The following is a 17,318-nucleotide window of genomic DNA, read 5'->3' as shown; positions in this document are numbered from 1 at the left end:
CATTTGACATCGCTTTTTCATCCGAAAAAGCCTGTACCTCCACGTACAGGGCAGACATTCATTCGCTGGTCTATTTTCCTCTCGCAGTACCGCTACGATATCTTGTATCGGTCCACTGCTAAGCACGGCAACGCTGATGCATTGTCCCGTTTGCCTGTTGCTGAGGATAAAGCATTCGATTCTTCCGAACTTGCTTGCATGTTCATTGATTCGGAAACCGATGAAGTGGTCGAATCGTTTCCGATTGATTTTCGTCGTGTAGCTACAGCCACCGCTGCTGACCCTGTCCTTGCTACCGTTTTGCGTTTTGTTGCTACGCAATGGCCTTTGTCAAAGTCTCGGATCGAGGATCCATTGGTTCGCCGATTTTTTGCTCACAAGGAGAGACTTTTTGTTCGACGTGGCGTTTTATTGTTGCGTTCTGATAATGATCAGTCCAGAGTAGTGGTCCCACGTTCGTTACAGTCCTCTGTTTTACGGCTTCTTCACCAAGGACATTGGGGTATAGTGCGAACGAAACAACTTGGTCGTCAGCACTGTACTTGGTTCGAAATCGATGCTGCGATTACGAATATGTGTTCTTCTTGCATGGCATGTGCCGAACAACAATCCGCACCGCAGCGGAAAGTCTTTGCATGGCCAAAAGCCACTTCCCCTTGGCAACGCTTGCACATTGATTTTGCTGGTCCATTCTGGAATGCTCGATGGTTGGTTCTGGTCGATGCCTTCAGTAATTTTCCTTTTGTTGTCCGGATGTCTTCCACCACGTCCTCCGCCACCATCCAAGCGTTGTCTGCTATCTTTTGCATTGAAGGTCTTCCGCAGACTATTGTTTCCAACAATGGCCCACAATTCATGTCCGCAGAATTTCAGTCATTCTGCCAGGCCAATGGTATTCAACATCTGACATCCGCGCCGTTTCCGCCTCAGTCAAACGGTGCTGCTGAACGACTGGTCCGGACTTTCAAGTCACAGATGTTGAAATTGAAAGAGTCGTATTCTCGGGAGGACGCATTGTTGCTCTTTTTGCCTTCGTATCGCTCTCGGCCCCGAGATGGTCGCTCGCCGGCTGAGTTGCTCCACGGTCGTCCTCATCGAACCTTGATGTCTTTGCTGCATCCACCGCATCAGGTTCCTGTGCAGCGGCAGACTCCTGCTTTTGCTCCAGGCGACGTTGTATTTTATCGCCACTATCGAGGTTCACGGTGTTGGCTCGCAGGGCGCATTCTTCGCTGCCTCGGCCGCGCGATGTATTTGGTTTTGGGGGCCTCTGGTGAGGTACGTCGGCATCTCAATCAGCTGCGCCTCTGTCGTCGCACGGGTTCTGCCGCTCCCCGTCTGCTTTCAGCGATGGTGCCGTCCTGTCAGCGCCCTGTGGACCCATCTACTGGCTCGCCTCATCCCCAGGTGTTACCGACGATGCCTTCCATTTTGCCCCATGACGACGCGCCGCCGCAGCAGCCGCCGCCGCCGCCGCCTGTTCTCCCGCCGGCGCCGCCCGCATTCGACGCTTCGCTGCAGCCGCCAAGCGCCTCCCTGGGTCACGCGCCGCCGATCGCTTCCCGTGACCAGCCGTCCTCTGCCATGGACCTCTTGCCCGCTACCGGACCACATGACGTCATCGCGCGTCGGGTACCCCGACGCAATGGAGGTCGACCCTTCGGCCCCTCCTGTCTCATTACGGACGCATACACCGTATGTTGACGTGCACCCTGGACTAGGTTTTCAGGCATTTCGTAGATCCCCTCGGACCGAATGGCCGGGTGCGGGTGGCACAGCCTCGCCTGTTGTTAGGCTCCCCACCTCATCGCATACGTCAACATGGGGTCCTCCCCACGGCGGGCGGAAGCCTTATCACACGACCGTTCGCCGATTTGCGGCGGAGGAATGTGGTGTCACCGCCAGACACCACACTTGCTAGGTGTACGCTCAAATCGGCCGCGGTCCATTTAGTACATGTCGGACCCGCGTGTCGCCACTGTGTGATCGCAGACCTAGCGCCACCACAAGGCAGGTCTCGATATACGATAGAGCACTCGCCCCAGTTGTACGGACGACAATGCTAGCGACAATACGGACGAAGCCTCCCTCTCATTTGCCGAGAGACAGTTAGAATAGCATTCTGCTAAGTCCATGGCTACGACCTAGCAAGGCGCCATTAGTCTTACCTAGTTTGAGAGTTATCATATAAATGTCTCAAGAAGAACGCTGTATTCATCAAAGAATAAAAGTTAAGTATAAAGCAGCTACGTACTTTTCTTGCTGCCATTCATTAGTTATCCTGTTCCAGACTTGACGCCAGTCGGCGTGTGTGTACGTGTGCCTTTGGGCTCCCTTCCAAGTGTGGCGTAGCAAGCTTGTTACGCCACAACACTCTCGTCAATTCCACTCGGATAGTACTAACTAGGGTAAGTTAAAGGATCCGACAGGTGGCACCGCCAGGCAAGTAGGAAACTTCTGGATGGCAGGCCGGATCCGTGAAACATGGCTTTGGAACTAGCACGACGTTTTGGCTGACAGGGGACTCTGTTGCTGTGTGGCCAGCTGTTAGGGAGGTAATATCGGTCATCATCGGCAACTTCCATCAAGCTTTGCTAAGATTATTCGTCCTCTCTCTGGCACACTGCAGGCGAGTGAACACCGTGCATATAAGGCACATGCTTGTATCGCTCTGGTACCTCAGAATAGCAAAATGGGTTACACAAATTTGCCTCAGCAATAATAGGTTTCGGCTCCACAAATATTGTAACAGCGTCATTATTTGTCCTTTCCACTCATGTCAATACGGTTTGTAGCGTGAGAAGTGTTTCACAACAATTTTTTTTCTTTTTTGTATACCCAGGAAACATCAATGAAATCAGCCAATAGAAAGGAGAGTTTATTGTAACATGTGTGCAAGTGCGTACAGAGAGAATTGTTTCGGTGGCAGTAAGAGTGGGACGGGGCTCTCCGGGCTCCTCCTGTTACAACTGAGTGGAGCACACACGTACGCTCCCACGCATGCTCATGATGGGGGGAAGATGGAGTTTTAGGGCACCTTGCTAAACAGCCGCCTCGCCACATCCATGTCCGTCGCCGCCAGCGCCAACTCTATCGCCGGTTTCAGGTCCTCCACCAACAGGTCCATGCTCTCATTCAAGAACTTGTTCATGTTGTCACCTGCAATAGAACACATAACAGTTACGAAAATAGTTTTCTGCTTGTTTCGGTATACGGTCTTACAGCTTCAGAGATGACAACGTGTTCCTCCTGCACTGTTACTGGGTCTGTTTCTGACAAACGCGATTTAGGTGGCTGTACCATTTCCAACTGACATATTGTTGTGATCTTCTGTAAAAGGACTGGTTTGGTACAGCTCTCTATGCTAGTCTGTCCTATGCAAGCCTCTCCATCTTCGCATTTTACTGCAACCAGTTCTTATATGAACCTGCTTGCAACGTGCATGACCTGGTCTCCCTCAAAGGTTTCAGTAAACTAACAGAGAGGAGAGTTTAATGGAAGATGTGTGCAACCGCGCACAGAGGGAATTGTTTCGGTGGCAGTAAGAGTGACACGGGACCCTAAATGCTTCACTCCATTGCTAAATTGATTAGGTTCCTTGCTGACTCTGGATGTTTCGTATTAAACCATCCATTCTTTTAGTTGGGCAACCCATAAATTTGTTTTCCTCATTTGGAATCAGTATTTCCTTTTTAGCTATTCAATCTATCCATATAATTTTGAAGTGTTCTTCTGTAGCTTCACATTTCAAAACTTTCTGTTCTCCTCTAGTGTGCACAGTTTGTTGTCCACGTTTCAATTCTGTGTTAAGGCTACAAGCATGGTACGTACCTTTAGACAAAGATTTCCTGGCATTTAAATACATAATAGATATTAACAAATTTCTCTTTGACAGTCTGATTTTTACACTACTGGCCATTAAAATTGCTACACCACGAAGATGACGTGCTACAGACGCGAAATTTAACCGACAGGAAGAAGATTCTGTGATATGCAAATGATTAGCTTTTCAAAGCATTCACACAGTGTTGGCGCCGGTGGTGACACCTACAACGTGCTGACATGAGGAAAGTTTCCAACCGATTTCTCACACTCAGACAGCAGTTGACCGGCGTTGCCTGGTGAAACGTTGTTGTGATGCCTCGTGTAAGAAGGAGAAATGCGTACCATCACGTTTCCGACTTTGATAAAGGTCGGATTGTAGCCAAGAGCGATTGCGGTTTATCGTATCGCGACATTGCTGTTCGCGTTGATCGAGATCCAATGACAGTTAGCAGAATATGGAATCGGTGGGTTCAGGAGGGTAATACGGAACGCTGTGATGGATCCCAACGGCCTCGTATCACTAGCAGTCGAGATGACAGGCATCTTATCCGCATGGCTGTAACGGATCGTGCACCTACGTCTCGATCCCTGAGTCAACAGATGGGGACGTTTGCAAGACAACAACCATCAGCACGAACAGTTCGATGACGTTTGCAGCAGCATGGACTATCAGCTCAGATACCATGGCTGCGGTTACCCTTGACACTGCATCACAGACAGGAGCGCCTGCGATGATGTATTCAACGACGAACCTGGGTGAACGAATGGCAAAACGTCATTTTTTCGGATGAATCAAGGTTCTATTTACAGCATCATGATGGTCGCATCCGTATTTGGCGACATCGCCGTGAACGAACATTGAATGCGTGTATTCGTCATCGCCATACTGGCGTATCACCCGGCGTGATGGTATGGTGTGCCATTGGTTACACGTCTCGGTCATCCCTTGTTCGCATGAGGGCACTTCGAACAGTGGACGTTACATATCACTTGTGTTACGACCCTTGCACTTCGAACAGTGGACGCTACATATCACAGGTGTTACGACCCATGCTTCTACCTTCCATTCGATCCCTGCGAAACACTATATTTCAGTAGGATAATGCACGACCGCATGTTGCAGGTCCTTTACGGGCATTTCTGGATTCAGAAAATGTTCGACTGCTGCCCTGGCCACCGCATTCTCCATATGTCTCACCAATTGAAAATGTCTGGTCAATGGTGATCGAGTAACTGGCTCGTCACAATACGCCAGTCACTACTCTTGATGAACTGTGGTGTCGTGTTGAAGCTCCATGGGCAGCTGTACTTGTACACGCCATCCAGGCTCTGTTTGACTCAATGCCCAGACGTATCAAGGCCGTTATTACGGCCAGAAGTGGTCGTTCTGGGTACTGATTTCTCAGGATCTATGCACCCAAATTTTGTGAAAATGTAATCACATGTCGGTTCTAGTATAATATATTTGTACAATGAATACCCGTTTATCATCTGCATTTCTTCTTGGTGCAGTAATTTTAATGGCCAGTAGTGTATATTCTCTCGACTTTGATCACTGTCAGTAATTTTTTTGCCCAAATACCAGTGTTGCATTCCGTAATCTCATTTCCTTAGCATTGCCTGATTTAATTCGAGCCCGTTTCATTACCCTTGTTTTAATTGTGTCACTGCTCATCTTATAACCTTTCTTCAAGTTATCATCCTTTCCATTCAATTGCTGTCTCACGTCATTTCCTGCCCCTCACACAATTACTCTGTCACCAGGGACAGTTTCTATCTCTTCTGGAAGGACTTAAATTAGCTTTGCTTCTATCTCTTTGGTTTACTTAACTGCATGCAATTGTACGTAGGTATTAGGCCAAAAACTGTCTTACTCCCTTCTCAGCGACTACTTCCGTTTCATTTACTTTCACCCCTGTGACTGCAGTCTGTTTTCTCAACAATTTATTGATAACCTTTCGCTCTCTGTACTTCATCCCTACTTTTCTTCTGAAATTCAGACTGCGTATTCCTCAAAATAATTGCTTACAGTCTTAATCTAAGTCTACAACTGAATTAAAGCAAATTTGCCCCTCTTCAGTCTAATACAGTATATGTCGGAGAGTCAGGATTTCTCAGCAAGCTACATCACATTCATACACTGGAGGCCTCTTAGTGACCATATGTTACATTTCAAAATAATTCCGTAACTAGTGACTGTAGTAAACGGTTGAGGTGATAGGTCTTCTACAGTTATGTTTGACCACAATACAGAATGCGTCCATGCTTAAGGTTGCTGGATGCTCATCAGTCGACAGTCTGTTTAAGTAATTTTCATCTGCCAGTAGCTGTCTTACGGATGAAGCAGGGTTGCACATGCTTGTACCGAGAGGGCGTTCGATGCAGTTGATGTCATTCCTCTTAAGCGTATCCTGTGCATGTGTACTGCAATTTTCCAACTTGTTTAAAATTGCATATATTGTATTGTAATATGTGAAAGAGGCAGTGTTGATTTTTGGTTCTTAATAGTGCTATACATGGTGGTCCATGAATAGTGAACGGGCCAAATAACTCACGAAATAAGCAACAAACGAAAAAACTGCAAAGAACCAAACTCGTCTAGCTTTAATAGCTTGAAGGGGAAACCAGATGGCGCTATGGTTGGCCCGCTAGATGGCGCTGCCATAAGTCAAACGGATATCAACTGCGTTTCTTTAAAAGTAGGAACCCCCATTTTTATTACATATTCATGTAGTACGTAAAGAAAGATGAATGTTTTAGTTGGATCACTTTTTTCGCTTTGTGATAGATGGCGCTGTAATAGTCACAAACGTGTAAGTGCGTGGTATCACGTAACATTCCTTAAGTGCGGACGGTATTTGCTTCGTGATACATTACCCGTGTTAAAATGGACAGTTTACCAATTGCGGAAAAGGGCGATATCGTATCCTGGACGACGTCTTCCAAGTGCCCGGACCGTTCACCGAATAGTTACGATATTTAAGGAAACAGGAAGTGTTCAGCCACATGTGCAACGTCAACGACGACCTGCAACAAATGATGATGCCCAAGTAGGTGTTTTAGTTGCTGCCGCACATCAGTAGCAGACAAATTGCGCGAGAATCTGGAATCTCAAAAACGTCGGTGTTGAGAATGCAACATCAACATCGATTGCACCCGGACCATATTTCAATGCACCAGGAATTGCATGGCGACGACTTTGAACGTCGTGTACAGTTCTGCCACTGGGCACAAGAGAAATTACGGGATGATGACAGATTTTTTGCACGCGTTCTATTTAGCGACGAAGCGTCATTCACCAACAGCGGTAACGTAAACCGGCATGATATGCACTATTGATCAACGGAAAATCAACGATGGCTGTGACAAGTGGAATATCAGCGACCCTGGCGGGTTAATGTATGGTGCGGCATTATGGGAGGAAGGATAATTGGCCCCCATTTTTTCGATGACAATCGACATGGTGCAATGTATGCTGATTTCCTGCGCATTGTTCTACCGATGTTACTACAAGATGTTTCACTGCATGACAGAATGGCGATGTACTTCCAACACGATGGATGTCCGGCACATAGCTCGCGTGCGGTTGAAGCGGTATTGAATAGCATATTTCATGACAGGTGGACTGGTTGTCGAAGCACCATACTATGGTCCGGACGTTCACGGGATCTTACGTCCCCGGATTTCTTTCTGTGGGGAAAGTTGAAGGATATTTGCTATCGTGATCCACCGATAACACCTGACAACATGCGTCAGCGCATTGTCAATGCATGTGCGAACATAACGGAAGGCGAATTGCCCGCTGTTGAGAGGAATGTCGTTACACGTATTGCGAAATGCATTGAGGTTGACGGACATCATTTTGAGCATTTATAGCATTAATGTGGTATTTACAGGTAATCACGCTGTAACAGCATGCCTTCTCAGAAATGATAAGTTCACAAAGGTACATGTATCACATTGGAACAACCGAAATAAAATGTTGAAACGTACCTACTTTCTGTATTACAATTTTAAAAAACCTACCTGCTACCAACTGTTCGTTTAAAATTGTGAGCCAAATGCTTGTGACTATTACAGTGCCATCTGTCAAAAAGCGAAAGAAGTGGTCAAACTAAAACATTCATCTTTCTTTACGTACAACACGAATATGTAATAAAAAATGGAGGTCCGTATTTAAAAAAAAACGCAGCTGATATCCGTTTGACCTATGACAGCGCCATCTAGCGGGCCAACCATAGCGCCATCTGGTTTTCCCCTTCAAGCTAGACGAGTTTCGTTCTTTGTAGCTTTTTCGTTTGATGCTTATTTCGTGAGATATTTGGCTCGGTCACTATCAATAGACCACCGTGTGTATATGCTGAGTACTATACTAGGTTTGACCACCCACCACACACCACATAGAATTCTATTTATATTTACAGCTCTTACTGTACACAGTGCAGATGATGTTCCACAATTGGCGCCGTGCTCTGCGACATCATTTACGAGTACGCCGCTATTATTCCGTTACCTGTTGAACAGTCACTTGCTTTTCAAACGAAGGCTGTGCTGGATAGTGTCAATTTTTTACAATTAACGTGACAGGTGCAGCAAGGACATTTAATACTAATAAACCATTGCAGTAAACAATAAACATAAGGATATTAAACATGGTGCCATTACAGCTTACTTTCCAGTAATCAGAAACCATAAGAAACGTAGCAGTACAGACAGTTTTGTTTGTGTGATTAGTTTCTGCAGTAGAGATCAACTCTACCCACACAGTCGAGTCAGCACGTGGGATGCGCTACAGTAATGCGACGTCGCAATTGAGTGAACTGGTCATTTTCTGTCTCACGTCATCAATTCATTATGAAGGACGTTTGCTCGTAGGTACCTCTGTGGCAATTTAGATAATGAATTCGCGTTTTACTAAAGTACATTACTTTTAAGCGATTACGAATTGGAAGTGAAGTAAGTTATTCCTTTATATTGTATATTGTGCTGATATAATACCTAGCGTATCTCTTTCAGAAAACGGAATTACACTTATGTTTTAATATTATTTTAACACAGTTGTAAAAAATAATTTCATCAATAACTTTTGCACACTTACCCAGCAACTTGTCACCATTGAACAGGTTGTCAAACTGTATGTAGATCTTTCCTACATCCATCTTGACTGTGAAGTTCTTGATATCCCAGTACACTTCTCCTTCTCGCTCCAAAGGCTATCCCCACATCTCCATATCAGCTTCCAAACCAACTGCAAGATAATGATGTAGTTACATAGAATTCGAAATCTCACGTTGCATGAGCAGAAGTGTTGTCCTCTGTGACTGCCAACAGTGACCCATGGACAGTTTTCACTATATCTTAGTCGTTCAATGCACATCTGTAAGTATTAACATCGAGATACTTTCCTACAGTTAATCATATCAATAGTGTTCTTGAAATGGCATGTACGAAGTCTTCCGACGTTACTAAGTAGCTGAACACATTTTTTTAAATTTTTTCTTGAGAGAGAATCATTAGATGCAGCTTAGAAGGCGTGAAAAATTTTCTCCAGGATATATAAAGTATATGATGTGAAGAGAGAAGCGGTGGATAGCATTAAATTAGTATTAAATATAGTAAGGCAAATTTGGCAGGAAATTCACCAGGGGGAAATATATCACAGACATTCTCAAACAGTTAACGAAACATTTATTTGCAATGCAAAAATTTTCATGAACCGGTGATTTAAAAAATAAAAAGTGGGCATTCTGTGCTGATTAAAATTTCTTGGTGATTAACCGCAGGCGAATTTGGGCAGCTCTTCAATCTAAATTAACGTTTATTGAAGTCGAGTTCGAAGTGTTGTGGTGTGAACTCGAAACGTGCTATACAAAAGCTGGTTATACCAAGTGGCATGATAGTACGCCTATTCTTTAATGAAAATGTTCGTTAATAGTACCTTCCATTTCAAAACCGAGACCTCAGTAAGTAGAAACAATACTACTCGTAGTAATAAATTCAGTCTATATCAGGATATAAAGGAGGTTTACAAAGTAAAAGATGGTTTCCATGACCCAGGGGCACACATTTTCAGTAAGTCGGTAGGGACGATAGTAAATTACTATATCATTCTGCACTGAAAGTTTTATTAGTGGCCAAAACGGAAGTCTAATGAAGAATAATTGTTGAGTAGATGTTCCATAATGAAATATTTGTGTAATATATGATTCCTGACTGTTTTAATTGCGGTGGTATCTAAGTACTGTGCGTTACATTTCTTTACCTGTTTTTCCCTAATTCCCTCTTTCTGACGACTATTTTATTCTGTTGTGGACGTAATTTACTTCGAGCTTATCCTTGAAAATCACTTCGCTGTGGACTTGTGGAATGAAAATCAAATCTAAAAACACATATTGTTTCATTTTCTGGTATATTCCGCGGAATGAAAATCAAATCTTAGCACACACTTCTCTCATTTTCTGGTATATTCCACGTCCACGAAGCTCTCATTACTTTCTGATCTGTGAACAACATGACTGATGTAATCCATGGCAGATGAGGACAAAATCAGTGTCCCTGATACAAATTCATCGTCGTAAACGGTTTACCATACATCTAAATGTCGTTAATTACTTCGTATCACCTATGTGAATGTCCAGTTCCTTAGCTGAATGGTCAGTGCGGTGCAAAGTTATGCAAGGTGCCCGGGTTCGATTTCTAGCCGTGTCGGATATTTTCTTGGCATGGGGACTGGATGTTGTGTTGCCTTCGTAATAATATCATCCTGATCGACATGCCAGTCGCCTAAGTGACGTCAACTAAAAAGATACGCAACAGGCATCCCGGGTGCCCGCAGGTGGGTCTCCCAGACTAGCCACATGCGTTACGATTTTATCTATCTGAATAAAGTTCTTTGGGCACTAGGTTGTGACATTATGAAACTAAATCTACTATGAAAACCGACGTTTCCACCACCTTTAGAAAGGTAGTCTTCGGGGTGAGTAAATTTCACACGTATCTGTTGCAAAAAGGTAAACTTAGAGGGATGCATTCCAAATTGAATGGTGCATTCGATAAGATTTGCAAATTGAAATCTAGGGTGGTGGGGATCGTACTGTTCACCGATAGCTGCTCTGTGTTCCGGAAGCCACTTATTCGGAAGCAACATATACCTTTCGTCTTGCATAATTGCGTCCACATACCACTGAAAATTGTAGCCCACATAAGTCACCAATTTCCCGCACCTGCTTCTCATTCCGGAGCACCTTGGGACCCCTACCATAAAACTGAGGTTAAATATCTCTCACACTGAATGAGATTTTCACTCTGCAGCGGAGTGTGCGCTGATATGAAACTTCCTGGCAGATTAAAACTATGTGCCGGACCGAGACTCGAACTCGGCACCTTTGCCTTTCGCGGGCAACTGCTCTACCAACTTTTTTTTTTCTTTTTTTTAAATCTCATTTTGTTCGCTTTCGTTCGTTGCATCTGCTCGGGGCGGACGTCGTAAGACATCTATTTATGTTCGTTGTTGATCGATTAACTCAGTTTTTTTATTACAGAGGGCTGCTAACCCTCTGACCGAACACGCTGAGCTACCGTGCCGGCTATACTTCACAGAAGCTCTTCTGCGAATCTTGCAGAACCACCACTCCTGAAAGAAAGGATACTGCGGAGACATGGCTTAGCCACAGTCTGGGAGATGTTTTCAGAATGAGATTTTCACTCTGCAGCGGAGTGTGCGCTGATATGAAACTTCCCGGCAGATTAAAACTGTGTGCCGGGCCGAGACTCGAACTCGGGACCTTTGCCTTTCGCGGGCAAGTGCTCTACCAACTTAGCTACCCAAGCATGACTCACGCCCCGTCCTTACAGCTTTACTTCTGCCAGCTTTCCTTCTGGCAGAAGTAAAGCTGTAAGGACGGGGCGTGAGTCGTGCTTGGGTAGCTAAGTTGGTAGAGCACTTGCCCGCGAAAGACAAAGGTCCCGAGTTCGAGTCTCCGCCCGGCACACAGTTTTAACCTGCCAGGAAGTTTCATCTCTCTCACTAATCCGCGATCTACGAATCCTGTCGCATCGCTACGACTTCATGCCACCTGCGATTCATCTCCACGCCTTATCCATTCTTACGTTGAATCTTCGGCCAGCTCCCACTTAACAATCACAAATCCACCCTGACATATCGTTTTGCTCACAGCTGTACTTAAGTATGATTCATCTTAGCCTTACGCCTTCATTTTTGGCCACATCTGCTGCCTCTTTTCCTCCACAACCACTATTACTTTCCTGTTGTGGACCCACTGAAAACGAAGTCGTTCCATTTTGCATTAGGAACAAGGTGGTTCTCAACCATCGTTGAATCATAGAAGCACATAAAAAAAAACGTATCTTGTGACTTCTGAAATTTTCCCGGCGTATTTCTTCTTCTAATAATTTCCGGGTATGCAGACGGATCCCGTCGACATTCTGCCACGATATTTCGGCCCAGAGACGTCCGGCCATCACCAGGTGAGTACACAACTACTGAAGAGCCCAGGTGCAGTCGCGGTATTTATGCCGAATCTCGCGCATGTGAAATGTACTGGCATCCTACAGCGCATGCGTCAGGTGTTGACATGCGCAGCATAGCCGAGTTGTACGTGCTGCCCTCGGTGGTGGAAATAAAGGTTCATCTAGTCATTGAGTATCGAATGACACTGTCGATTCCGCTGTGATTGTATAATTTTAATAACAGGATTCCAATTTTTATCCAGCTGAAAGCCGTTGTCACGATTTATAAGATTATTGGCAAGACGTATTTCCACTGATTCCTTGATTACGGAATCCCAAAAACCGGAAACCGGGGATAAAATTTTTGTTGCATTGTATTCCATTGAATGTCCCAAAGAAATACAGTGCTCTGCTACTGCCGATTTTGACGGTTGCCGCAGACGGGTGTATCTTTCATGTTCTATACATCGTTCATGGACAGTTCTTGTCGTCTGGCCAATATATGCAGCGCCACATTCACAGGGAATTTTGTAGACGCCTGCCTTCTTCAGTTGTAAATCGTCTTTAACGGATCCAACCAGGGCCCGGTTCTTTGCTGGTGGACGGAAGATAACCTTGATTTTATATTTCTTCAGTAATCGGCCTATTTTCGACGACATATTCCCGGCGTATGGAAGGAACGCAGTTGATTTAAAGTCATCATCTGCGTCCTCAGTGCGTTGCTTCTTGTTATGATAGTTGCGCATGGCCTTCCTTATTTGGTGAGAAGTGTAGCTATTCTCTTTGAAAACCGTCTCCAAGTGTTCTAATTCTGCGTGGAGGTTTTCATCATCCGATATTATATGCGCTCGATGTATTAAGGTACTGAGAACACCGGCTGTTTGTGCTGGGTGATGGCAGCTTGACGCCTGGAGATACAGATCTGTGTGAGTCGCTTTCCTGTACACAGAATGTCCTAATGACCCATCATTTTTACGGCGTACTAGCACGTCTAGAAATGGTAAAGTGCCCTCTTTTTCAATCTCCATCGTAAATTTGATGTTCTCATGTAATGAGTTTAAGTGATGAAGGAATTTCTCCAGTTCCTGTCTGCCATGAGGCCATACAGCAAAAGTATCATCTACGTACCGCCAGAAGACCGTAGGCTTTAAAACAGCAGACTCAAGTGCTTTCTCCTCAAAGTCCTCCATAAAGAGATTAGCTACCACAGGCGACAAAGGGCTCCCCATGGCGACGCCGTCTGTTTGTTGAAAGAATTCGTCATTGAATAAAAAGTACGTTGAGGAGAGTATATGTTCAAACAAGGCCGTCATTTCTGCACTGAATAAGTTACCAATAAGATGTAATGATTCCATTAAAGGCACTTTGGTAAAAAGTGAGACCACATCAAAGCTGACTAATAAATCCGAGCTGCTAAGGTTAACTTCCTTCAAGCGACTGACAAAATCCTCGGAATTACGTTTATGGTGGCAACACTTACCCACATACGGCTTTAGTAATGAGGCCAGATATTTTGCTGTAGAATAGGTCGCAGCACCAATATTACTCACTATTAATCGTAGTGGGGCACCATCCTTGTGTATCTTCGGAAGACCGTAGAGTCTTGGTGGTACTGCATTGTGTGGTCTCAATCTCTTGATAACTTCTTCAGGTAGAGAACAGTCGTTCAAAAGGGTAGTAGTTTTCCTTGATATTCGGCTTGTTGGGTCCTTTTCAATTCTAAGGACCCAACAAGCCGAATATCAAGGAAAACTACTACCCTTTTGAACGACTGTTCTCTACCTGAAGAAGTTATCAAGAGATTGAGACCACACAATGCAGTACCACCAAGACTCTACGGTCTTCCGAAGATACACAAGGATGGTGCCCCACTACGATTAATAGTGAGTAGTATTGGTGCTGCGACCTATTCTACAGCAAAATATCTGGCCTCATTACTAAAGCCGTATGTGGGTAAGTGTTGCCACCATATACGTAATTCCGAGGATTTTGTCAGTCGCTTGAAGGAAGTTAAGCTTAGCAGCTCGGATTTATTAGTCAGCTTTGATGTGGTCTCACTTTTTACCAAAGTGCCTTTAATGGAATCATTACATCTTATTGGTAACTTATTCAGTGCAGAAATGACGGCCTTGTTTGAACATATACTCTCCTCAACGTACTTTTTATTCAATGACGAATTCTTTGAACAAACAGACGGCGTCGCCATGGGGAGCCCTTTGTCGCCTGTGGTAGCTAATCTCTTTATGGAGGACTTTGAGGAGAAAGCACTTGAGTCTGCTGTTTTAAAGCCTACGGTCTTCTGGCGGTACGTAGATGATACTTTTGCTGTATGGCCTCATGGCAGACAGGAACTGGAGAAATTCCTTCATCACTTAAACTCATTACATGAGAACATCAAATTTACGATGGAGATTGAAAAAGAGGGCACTTTACCATTTCTAGACGTGCTAGTACGTCGTTAAAATGATGGGTCATTAGGACATTCTGTGTACAGGAAAGCGACTCACACAGATCTGTATCTCCAGGCGCCAAGCTGACATACCCAGCACAAACAGCCGGTGTTCTCAGTACCTTAATACATCGAGCGCATATAATATCGGATGATGAAAACCTCCACGCAGAATTAGAACACTTGGAGACGGTTTTCAAAGAGAATGGCTACACTTCTCACCAAATAAGGAAGGCCATGCGCAACTATCATAACAAGAAGCAACGCACTGAGGACGCAGATGATGACTTTAAATCAACTGCGTTCCTTCCATACGCCGGGAATATGTCGTCGAAAATAGGCCGATTACTGAAGAAAAATAAAATCAAGGTTATCTCCCGTCCACCAGCAAAGAACCGGGCCCTGGTTGGATCCGTTAAAGACGATTTACAACTGAAGAAGGCAGGCGTCTACAAAATTCCCTGTGAATGTGGCGCTGCATATATTGGCCAGACGACAAGAACTGTCCATGAACGATGTATAGAACATGAAAGATACACCCGTCTGCGGCAACCGTCAAAATCGGCAGTAGCAGAGCACTGTATTTCTTTGGGACATTCAATGGAATACAATGCAACAAAAATTTTATCCCCGGTTTCCGGTTTTTGGGATTCCGTAATCAAGGAATCAGTGGAAATACGTCTTGCCAATAATCTTATAAATCGTGACAACGGCTTTCAGCTGGATAAAAATTGGAATCCTGTTATTAAAATTATACAATCACAGCGGAATCGACAGTGTCATTCGATACTCAATGACTAGATGAACCTTTATTTCCACCACCGAGGGCAGCACGTACAACTCGGCTATGCTGCGCATGTCAACACCTGACGCATGCGCTGTAGGATGCCAGTACATTTCACATGCGCGAGATTCGGCATAAATACCGCGACTGCACCTGGGCTCTTCAGTAGTTGTGTACTCACCTGGTGATGGCCGGACGTCTCTGGGCCGAAATATCGTGGCAGAATGTCGACGGGATCCGTCTGCATACCCGGAAATTATTAGAAGAACGTATCTTGTATTTATAGTCGTCCTGGATATTAATTTTATATTAGAACGATTACTTTCAAACACTAAATATCTACATAAAGTTTTTCGTTGTCACCACGTTACATATGTAGATTATATTACAAAGAACGTTATTATTCCTTGCTGTAAGCGCCCATTACAAAATTCGAAATAATAAGAGAGAAAAAGAAAGTATCTGATCATATGATTTGACCCAGAGGGCACACCGGAAGAGAAGCAGGTGACTCGTTCCATTGTTTGCTAAACTCTAAGTATTACATCGGTTGACTGTCGCAAGACATACTATCTATTACGAATATACCATCCTTTTTCAACATATGTATACAGAACTCGAAATGCCGTTCTCGCTTCTCATCTTCAACAATTTACTGACTTCCCAGTCCCTCTCTTCGAGACTCCTCAAGCCCACAGCTTCCTTGACAACTCTCACCTAATTTTCCAGGTGACCATCCTCATTAACTTCATCTCTCTCGGATGAACCTCCTTTCCTTCTTTGACCATCTGTTGTTATCTGTTTGCTATTGTCGTCTATTTTTACGCACCATCTCAACATAGAAACATCCATTCAATTATAAACTGATCCTTTCAGTTATAATTAGTGCTTCTGATGGATACATGTAGAGCACCCATTTGAAGTTTCCATTATTGTCTCATCCACTTTAACATTTTTTCCTGCTTTCTTCATTTCCGATCCGGTGTAATTCTAAGATCAATTCGTCTCGAATAATCCATTTTTACTGAATGCAGTTGGTCTTTTCCACTTATCCCTTTTTCCCAAACGTCTCTCCTATTGCTCTGCGTGCAATGATTTTTATATGTGATTTGGTTTCTCTCGATGTTCGAGATTCATTGTTGGATATCACGTTTCCCTTGATGTATTATTTTATTTCATAATTTCTACGGTATTTCTATCCACATATACACTTACACTTATATATTTAAATAACGTTTCAAAACCCGATATTAAAACCATTAAATCCAATAATCGAAGATGTACTAGCTAGGTGGAGGTAGTTATGTGTTATCAGGGGAATCCCAAATTAGCAGAGGGCTTCAGAGGTTTGTGCGCTAGCTCGTATTGTCTTTAAAACTAACCAGGATGAAGTATTACAGATTTAGATAAGTAGATGTAACCTAATACGGATGTCCGTGGGAGTTCGTAACAATTCTCTGTCCTTTAAGCTGATAACTGGGTGATAATTGCCGAAGATAATGTCAACTGGGGGCTTAACTGTCCGAATAGATGGAGGCGAGGACATGAGAAGGCAGTTAGTCCCTCCTGGATTCTAGGTACTGGCGTTATATTCATTAATGTATTATTATTAGGGGCTACGGATGATTCACCAGTTAACTGTTGTTGTTGTGGTCTTCAGTCCTGAGACTGGTTTGATGCAGCTCTCCATGCTACTCTATCCTGTGCAAGTTTCTTCATCTCCCAGTACCTACCGCAACCAACATCCTTCTGAATCTGCTTAGTGTATTCATCTCTTGGTCTCCCTCTACG

At 44.2% G+C, this 17,318-nt stretch overlaps 1 protein-coding gene across 1 annotated transcript in view; it reads right to left on the bottom strand.

Moving 5' to 3' along the window:
- Positions 1-3,028: 3,028 nt before the first annotated feature.
- The window catches only part of LOC126456173 (protein takeout-like), a 186,651-nt gene continuing 172,361 nt past the window's right edge, over positions 3,029-17,318 (bottom strand). Inside the window, exons 6-7 of the mRNA XM_050091926.1 lie at positions 8,924-9,038; positions 3,029-3,159 (exon numbers count right to left, since the gene is read on the bottom strand). Of these exons, the coding sequence (XP_049947883.1) occupies positions 3,029-3,159; positions 8,924-9,038 (246 nt within the window). The remainder of the gene's footprint in view (positions 3,160-8,923; positions 9,039-17,318) is intronic.

The sequence above is a fragment of the Schistocerca serialis genome, chromosome 2, assembly GCF_023864345.2.
Source record: "Schistocerca serialis cubense isolate TAMUIC-IGC-003099 chromosome 2, iqSchSeri2.2, whole genome shotgun sequence".
In the NCBI taxonomy this organism is placed as follows: domain Eukaryota; kingdom Metazoa; phylum Arthropoda; class Insecta; order Orthoptera; family Acrididae; genus Schistocerca; species Schistocerca serialis.
This window is presented reverse-complemented; position numbering and strand designations above follow the sequence as displayed.